This window comes from Aegilops tauschii, chromosome 2 (genome assembly GCF_002575655.3).
Source record: "Aegilops tauschii subsp. strangulata cultivar AL8/78 chromosome 2, Aet v6.0, whole genome shotgun sequence".
Lineage (NCBI taxonomy): Eukaryota > Viridiplantae > Streptophyta > Magnoliopsida > Poales > Poaceae > Aegilops > Aegilops tauschii.
In genome coordinates this window covers 28,493,859-28,502,586 of record NC_053036.3, presented here as the reverse complement: position 1 = coordinate 28,502,586, position 8,728 = coordinate 28,493,859, and the positions used below count along the sequence as shown (strand labels likewise).

Here is an 8,728-nt window from a genome sequence, read left to right as displayed (position 1 = left end):
TTGGTGACAAGAAGAGGAGTAACCATGAGTCATGATCATCGACTCATCATCTTTGTAGTAGTAATCACTCTTAACCTTGTTTTTTGTTTTGTTTGGTGATTACAGTATAAATTCTCGCAACAGTGCAAACGTGGAGATCTTAGCCGTTTAATTGTAATTGTGTTTGTGATACTATGTATTTCAGACTACTACTTGAACACGCCCTTCCCAGTTCCAACATTAATCTTTCTATCCATGGTATGCGGAATAGCTTATGAGTTTTCTCTGCAGGTAACCAAACTGAAACATGCTTCTCTTTGAAACTGTCCAAAGGCAACAACATTCCTCTTTATCTTTCACTGATCAAGTCGCAAGAAAGGCATTCTTACTCTTCACTTTGATTTGCTATTTTTGGGAACCAGGTGAATTATCCTCCACATAGGATATTAAGGTAGCACTAGAACTGCACTTTGGTTTTCGCTCTTACTCGCACTATCCTATATGCATGGAAACTAATTTACTGTTTTGATTATTTGGTGTATACTAAGTAAAATTGGAAGCAGACCGGACACAAATCCTATCTTATATATAGGATTTTGCACCATGGGGTTTAGCTTCCATCGTCTATTGCTCTATATTTTCCCAAGGCGTATATACCTTCTATGCTGTGTGTTTGGGTCATGGGAAGACATTATATAGGATGAGAAAATCTATTTTTAGTTGGTTCCATGTTTAGTTATGATCATTATATTCTCAACTGTTTTCTCTTGCACAAAGTACAAACTCGAATTACCTATCTCATGGTGTCCTACTTTATTTTATAGTAAAAAGTAAAACATCCCAGTTGAAAACGGTATGACGTTGTTGTGGTACCAAGTTGGCCAACCTGTATGATGACAATAGTTATCATGGTAATTGAATTACATACAAATACTATTTTCTTTCTCTAATTATTTTATTTCACATGGTGCACATATTTTCTATTTCTCACCCGCTGATAGCACATTAACCGCAGTTTTGCCAGAAGCATAGTTATTGTTCAGAAACAAATTATTGTAAGGTTTCATGAGCCTCATAGTTGTAGAATTGGAAAGAAAGATGTACTCCCTCCGTTTCTAAATATAAGACCTTTTAGAAATTTCAATAGGGACTACATATGGATGTATATAGACGCATTTTAGTGTAGTTCACTCATTTTGCTCCGTATGTAGTCTATATTGAAATCTCTAAAACGCCTTATATTTAGGAACGGAGGGAGTAATTAGCTGATAACTTGTGACAAGTGTTCGTTTCATAGATCAGATACATTAGCCATGGCTTTGCTATCAAGACAAGTATGCAAAAGTTCCCTAAGCACACTAGTGATAATATCAGTGTGTGAATAGTAACTTGCACTACATATGTTTTTTTTGGCAGGTTAGCAGAGCTCCAAAATAATGACCTCATGCCAATGGATGGCTATGTCTATATACCATCTTTAGTACAAGAGAGTGGTTTTTCTCTTTCGCCAATACTTCTACTTGTTATTTAGATTCTTTATGATTTCAGGTTTATATTATTGTCCATTGTAGATGTTACAAGTTAACATGCAAAGCAGATTGATTTGTTCAGATAGTTTGTGGTTCCTTTGTTTATTCAGACTTTGTTCATTAATCATGGCGACTTCTTTTTTCTTTTCACTTTGTATTGAGACAGTTCGCTGTGTATCTGTGCTACAGGACATTTTATAATTTTTGTTATATATGTATCAACATGTCAATGCCATTTTTCATTTTTCTGATGCTATATAACATCACACAAAGATTCACAAAGATTTCCCATGTCTGATCTATAGCAAGACCTACAATACACATATACAATCCGTAGCAATGTTTGCGCTATTGTACATAAGAATCCATTCAAATCTAGATATATCAACCATGTCGATGGATTACGATAAATGCCATCATAATTAACTTATAATATATGGGACGTGCATTTGCACGTACACGCTTACTAGTTAAGGAAGAAGAAGATACAACATCAAACAAAGGCACAAATCATACAAGAGACACAACCCAAATAAAAAAAAAGTTTAAAACAACCTAAGGAAGTAAGGATCACTAACCAAGAGTCGGCAATCTGCGACTCGAGAGAAACAAACTACCCAGATTAGGACAAGAGCACACCAGGCATGACCGCGAGAATAATCCACTACAAGAGCCAACCACAGCCAGCTTCAATAGTACTCCAACACAACCTAAGAGACGACTACCATGACAACGTCAACACGGCATCACAGGGAAGAGGCTGCCACCCACCTTGTGACATGCAAAATATAAATCAACATAGTAAATCTATTACTCCCTCTGATCCATATTAATTAATGCTGGTCTAGTACTAACTTGTACCAACTTTATACATACTGCGATTACATTGAGCGGCTAGAGATCTGGAGGAAGAAGCCACATGAGATTGTTATAGTGACTACTAGTCACATAATATCTCACAGACATGATCATAGCAACACCATTTAACTTGCAGTCTTTCCCACAATACAAATGCTGGCCATTGTCACATCTTGTCAAATCTACATCATTATAGATGGACTTATCACCGCCTATTAAGTTGACATTGTTGTAGTATATGTGGTTACTCTCTACACCGCCACGCCTGCCTGCTGGTTGGTACACCATCCGGGAGCAATTGGCACTCAAGAACAAGGCATGATCGTCTAATGTTGTCACTTCTGTCCATCCATAGGCGGGACGTGTATTACTAGTCTTGACGAGCTCAAACACTTTGAAGAAAAAGCCCTTGTTCTCTTGTGACCACCATGCTCTTTTGGCCATCAACAACTTGTCGCCGTGCTTGAGGATGTAGCTGATGTTGAATCCAGTTCCCTCAAACTTGGGTAGTGTGTTCGTGCGCAGTATGCGGAGCGTGCTGACCACCGGATTACCTTCGTTGGTCATGTGAATGTCGTGCATGAATAGATAAGTCTCTAAGCAAGCCATAGAGCTTCCCATGGCCGAAAGCAATGTCATCGTAAGAGTAACAACATTTTGATATCCACTGATTATTATGGCTTTGGGATCCAACTCTGCACACAGCGAGCCCGTCCGCGAGGATGGCGGCAAGGACGCAGCGATTGGACGTGGGGGCCTCTGAGAAGATTACCTTCTTGATCCATGGCGTGTTGGTTTGCTTGGCGGGGAGTGGCACCTCTACGCCAGAAAAGAGATTGACGATCAGTAGCGACTCACCACCGGCAAGGTTGGACGTGACGGCGATCCAGCCCCCATCGTGAGACCCGACCAGCCGCTTGCCGATCGCCTCGGGCGGGAGCGAAACGCGTAGGAGCTCGCCATCCGCGGGGCAGAAGACCCGCTTCGCCGTGTCGTCGTCGTCGTCCCGTGAGGAGAGGATCAGCCACGGGAAGGTCCGCGCCGGCTGTTGCCACGATTTAACCACTCGCCATGAGCGACAGACTGCGGCGAAGCGGACGCGGTGCAGCGGAGAAGCGATCCGGCCGTAGACCTCGCTAAGAAGTTCATCTGGGAGCTTGGACCACACATCACCGGCGGACGCCCTCATCTTGGCCGCCATCTTCCTCGTTCCCGATTTTGACTACAAGACGGTTATTGTGCGGATGGATTTGTATTGCAGTGGGGATCGGTTTGGCAGGTACACGGTGGAAATTAATACTCCTATTTCCGTCGGGGGCAAGGCATGTAAAGTTTAGGCAATCACGTCCGTACTCCAAGCAACTTATATATTTTAGGAAAAAGGAAACTACTATATTTTATCGTTACTTAAAAATCCAAAAAAGCGCAACGCCCTGTCTGCAACATGCTACAGAATCTACATCTTGAGGATACATGGTGAGAGGAACATACTACTACAAATTAGAGGAAATTTTATGGACATGCTACGTGTCCGCCGGCTGATCTTTTTAAAGATTAGCTGGGTCGCGAGCCGTCATATCTGACACTATCGATCAGCCGAGAGACGCCCTTCACCATTGCAACAGACGTCCCATTTGAACCAAGATCTTGTTGCCGAAACGTTTGCAATGGAGATCATGTTGCAGTTTTTTGCACAACCGATCATGTTGCAAAAACATTGTGTGCATCTCCGAGATTTTTTCTTTTTGCAACGGAGGTCATGTGTTGCAGCCATGGACTTGGCTCCTCACGCCGCCCCTTTGTCTCCCTTGCGCAACCATGTTGGGCAGCTGGTGGCCATGGACTTGGCTACCTTGAGCAGTCTTTGTGAGCTTCTCGGAGAGGGAGAGGTAGACGACAGAGGTGAGATTGGATAAGTTTTGGGTCACTGAATCACATGAAGGCTCTGAAAAGGAAAAAAAGGTTGTTGGTTGCTTTGTGTGGGTTGAGCGATGCATGACCCCATGTGGGATGTGTGGCACGAAAGGGAGCCCCGCGGCGTGTGGTGGCACGCCCGATATGGGCTTGGCGTGGCGTGGCGGGCCTGCCTTCCGATGGCCGCGCGGCGGCCGCCTCAGCCTAGGGCGGCTATGGTGGCGGGTGCGGCGGCCGGCCCTGCTTTGGGCAGTGGCCTTGGCTGCGTTCGGCGGCGGCAACCAGGTCTGCGGCGACGGACCATCTGACCTCGGATCGGCGGTGGCGGCATGAAGGGCCAGGTGGATGGGTCGGCACCATGCGTGGTTTGCCCTCCGGACAGATCTGATCTGGCCAGTGCGGCCTGCTCGATGTGCGGCGGCTCAAATCGGCGGCGACCCGTGCACACGATGCTTGATGGAGGTTCTTCAAGCGGATCCGGGTGACAACCTCGTTCTCGGCTTGATGCCAAGACCGGCGTTGGCAGCACTCTTTTATGTCATTACCTTCTTGAAGGCATCGCTATGGAGAAGGTCCAGACCTCTATCCGCTACCTCCGGGGGAAACCCTAGATCAGTAGATCGGATGACGGCAGCGCGTTGGTGTCGTTTCCTCCTTGGGGGCGTCATTCTTGGAGGCGTACACGGGATCGAGGGACCAGTGGGTGACTTTTTTGGTGGAGCGGTGCTTCATCCTACACATTGATGACGGCGGATCTCGACGGCGTGGCGCAGTGGAGACTCGGCGCCCGATGCGCAGTGATGGACTCGCGCAGGAGGAGGTAGCTAGTTGTCTAACATCATGGTGGCATCGATGGCAGAGTGGCCTGACAAGGTAGAAGCCTCAATATCTGCTCTAGAGACGGACATGTGGAAGATGGCGGCGACGACACATGTGAGTGCGTCAGACCAGTTTATGCCCCAGACCTGGTATGTGGCTCGGCTGGGGCTTCTGGCTTTTGATGATAGTCTTAGGCGAGTGGTCTGGGTATTTGGCCCAGCTAGCACCCCTTCATCATATGGCTAGGAGTAGTGGCATATGTTGCCAAGATGGCGGGTTCAGGCATATTGTTGTAATACTTTGTAAGGTCCTCGAAAATAATCAATAAAGTGGCCACATGCATCTTCCAGATACAGAGGCTTGGGGTCATCCTCTTTTCTAAAAAAAACCATGATTCTGGATCATGCTTTACCTCCATACCACATCTTAGGGTTGGTAGCCTCCCTTCTCAGATGACGTTTAAGCTTCAGTTCCATTGTTGGTAATCCTCCAATCACCAGCCTCTAGGCAAACAACTTCATTTTTTGCGTAACCACAATTTTTCGGAACAACGACTGTACCGGTCGTTCACCTTACAGCGTAGATAGCATAGCGATGATATAAGTTGCTGGCATCGACCCCCATTGGTCAGAAAGCTTTCTCTCTGATCCGCACGACCGCCCCATCGAGCCGGGGGGGGGGGGGGGGGGGGGGGGGGATCCAGCCATGCCAATAGCCGCCGCCGCCACTTTCACTTTGGTCAAACCCCTCCCAATGCTGAGGAATGTGAACCTGCGAGACTAAGCCGTGACTCCCCTCTTATGCCAATTGGAGCAAAATAACAGCACTGCCAGACCACACTATGACTACAAGCTCAAAATGACGCCGACACCACTACAACCATTGTAGCCAGGATGCCGACCAGCCGACAACGAGGTCCAGGACAACCCAAGCAAGCGAGCGTGGCTCAACACTACTACGGCATCCGAGCCGCCACCACCACCGTGTCCCTCGTGCCGCCACCACCACCGCATGCCTCGGCGCCAACTCGCCAATAGCAACACAGAACCACGCCGTGGTCGAGCGAAACCGCACTGCCAACGCACACTCGGGTGCGGTTCACCGGATCCTAAAGAAACCATGCACAACCACAACCTAACCACACCACAAAACACCAACTAGCAGCCCCGCTGCACCGCCAATGACCGGACCAGACATTGGCGACACTAACCTAGCTCCACACCACCACTGCGTCACAGCAAGCCATGGCCGGGCTGGGTGGAAGGCACCCGAGCCGCCCGCCAAAGCAACCCACCGACATGGCCCAGATCGGGCCCGCCGGCTACACCCAACCACCACCATGTGTCAAGGCGTTGGCCAGATATGCCCGGCTGCCCGCCTGTCGCATGGACGCCACCACTGCCGCAGACTAGACGCCTCCACTGTCAGTGCTCGTCGATGCACCTACGAGTCATGGAGTCACCATGTTCGCACACCCATGCCTGCCTTCTATGGGAACTAGGGTGGACGCCTCCAATGTGTCACCTACGGGCGGCAGATTCGGGCGGGGACATAGTCGAAGAGGTGGGAGGTAGACGGCGTGAGACAGCTGCAGACAGTCGAATGTGCATATACTTTTGTGCTCGATCATATTCGAATACAGAATTTTGTTCGCCTTCGAACTTGTTCCATAAATTTGCATTTTGTTCTTAGACATTTCTCACCTTAATTTGATCAGAAGTGCAATATATTCATCGGGTAGGATTACATGAATGCCTCATATTACATGAATATGTTTTGACGGAAATATGCAGGAACATTCACCAACACCATAAAGGTCGCCACATTTAAGTTATTTGATTGCATATTAAGATCTTGTGTGTTTTGCCCGAGTAGGCAAATCCGTGACAATCACATGGGGAAGAATAACACATCTGAATTTGTTCTTGTATATCAAGTGAAAATAGATTCCATAAAATAAATAGTGGGAACGAAGGGGGGGGGGGGGGGGGGGGGGGGGGGGGGAGGGAGATAATATATATACATAGGTTGAAACAAGCAGGCCTAAACATGTCAAACATGCAAAGTCTAAACCAGCTAATTAAAAGGCTCAAGATAAGACCAATACATACTGCAATGACATTGAGCAGCTAGAATTCCGGGGGGAGAAGCCACATCAGACCCGCAGAGTCATTAGTAATGTTATAGTTACTAGTCCTGTAATATCCTGTTGACTTGATCCTACCCACTCCATTGATTTTTTTGTCTTTCCTACAATACAAATGTTCGCTGTAGTGACATTTCATCAATTGCACATCATTGCAGATGCGATTAGTATCACCTGGTAAATTTAAATGGTTGTAGTAGATGTGGTTTCTCTCTACTCCGCCACGCCTATCCGCCGGCACGTACACCATCTTCGAGCAATTGGTACTCAAGAATAAGGCATGGTCGTCCAATGTAGTCACTTCTACCCAGCTATAATCGTAACGTGTATTTTTTATTAGCTCAAACACCTTGAAGAAAAGCCTGTTCTGCACTGTCGTCCACTGGGCTCGTTTGGCCATCAACATCCTGTCGCCGTGCTTGAAAATGTAGCTGACGTCGTCGGATCCCACACACTTGGGTAGTTGGTTCATGTCCAATTCGTAGGTGATGCTGACCACCAGATCGCTGTTCTTGGTCATGCTAATTGTGTATATTTGTAGACTGCGGCGGAGTAGGCCACATAGCTTCCCATCGTAGAAAGCGATGTCGTAGTAATGGTTACGCTCTCTCGACCTCCACCAATTATGGTTGCGACATCCAACTTTGCACACCGCGAGCCCGGCCGTAGTGACGGCAATGATGCAACGATTTGACGTGGGGCGCTCCGAACACACTAACTTGTCCATGTATGGCGTGGCGCGTTGCTTGGCGGAGAGCGGCGCCTCGACGCCAGAATAGAGATTGACAATCGTTAGCCAGTCACCAGCACCACCGTCGCGAGAGGATGCGGCGGCGATCCAGCCTCCATCATGAAAGCCGACGAGCCTGTTGTGGACTGCCTCGGGCGGGAGCTGAAGGCGTAAGGATACACCGTCCATGGGGCAGAACACGCGCATCGCACCGCCATGATACGACGAGAAGATGAGCCATGGCAAAGTCGGCGCCGGCTGTTGCCGTGACTTGACAACACGCCATGAGCGGCAGACTACGGTGAAGCGGACGCGGTCGAGAGGGGAAACGATCCGGCCGTAGACCTCGCCGAGAAGATCGGCCGGGAGCTTGGACCACGTATCATCGGCCGCCGCCACCGCAGCGGACGTGCTCAGCTGGGCCGCCATCTTCGTAGTTCTCGATTTAATTTGACCACAAGACGGTTTATGCATATATGCGGCTGGATTTGTATTTGTATTACGGTGGGGATCGATCGGCGTAGGAGTAGTAGAAAGAGGCCTGACGTCCCTTTGACCACGTGTTGTAGAAACTTACCAACGTATCTTTCGTCGGGGGCACGTAAACCGAAAGCAATCACGTCACGTTCCTACTCCACGCAACTTTTTTTGCGGATGTCCAGGCAAGTTATTTTATAGAAGAAAAAAAATAGAAAACTTACTTGATCGGCACACCGGGGTCAGCATGCAAGTTTTTGTAGTGTCCAAGATTTT

The 8,728-nt window shown here is 47.9% G+C and overlaps 1 protein-coding gene across 1 annotated transcript; it reads right to left on the bottom strand.

Annotated features, from left to right (window-relative positions):
- Positions 1-6,054: 6,054 nt before the first annotated feature.
- Positions 6,055-8,404, bottom strand: LOC109768484 (uncharacterized). Its single transcript, XM_020327201.1, has 2 exons — positions 7,595-8,404; positions 6,055-6,207 (listed from the first exon to the last, which is right to left on the bottom strand). The coding sequence occupies exons 1-2, from the start codon at positions 8,402-8,404 to the stop codon at positions 6,055-6,057; spliced, it is 963 nt and encodes a 320-aa protein (XP_020182790.1).
- Positions 8,405-8,728: the final 324 nt, after the last annotated feature.

Excerpts from the sequence above, each read along its gene's own strand:
- LOC109768484 (XM_020327201.1), bottom strand. The coding sequence starts at position 8,404 with ATGGCGGCCCAGCTGAGCACGTCCGCTGCGGTGGCGGCGGCCGATGAT. Across the intron at positions 6,208-7,594 it reads AGAACAGGCTTTTCTTCAAG|GATCCGGTGAACCGCACCCG; the intron begins GTGTTTGAGCTA and ends TGGTTTCTTTAG.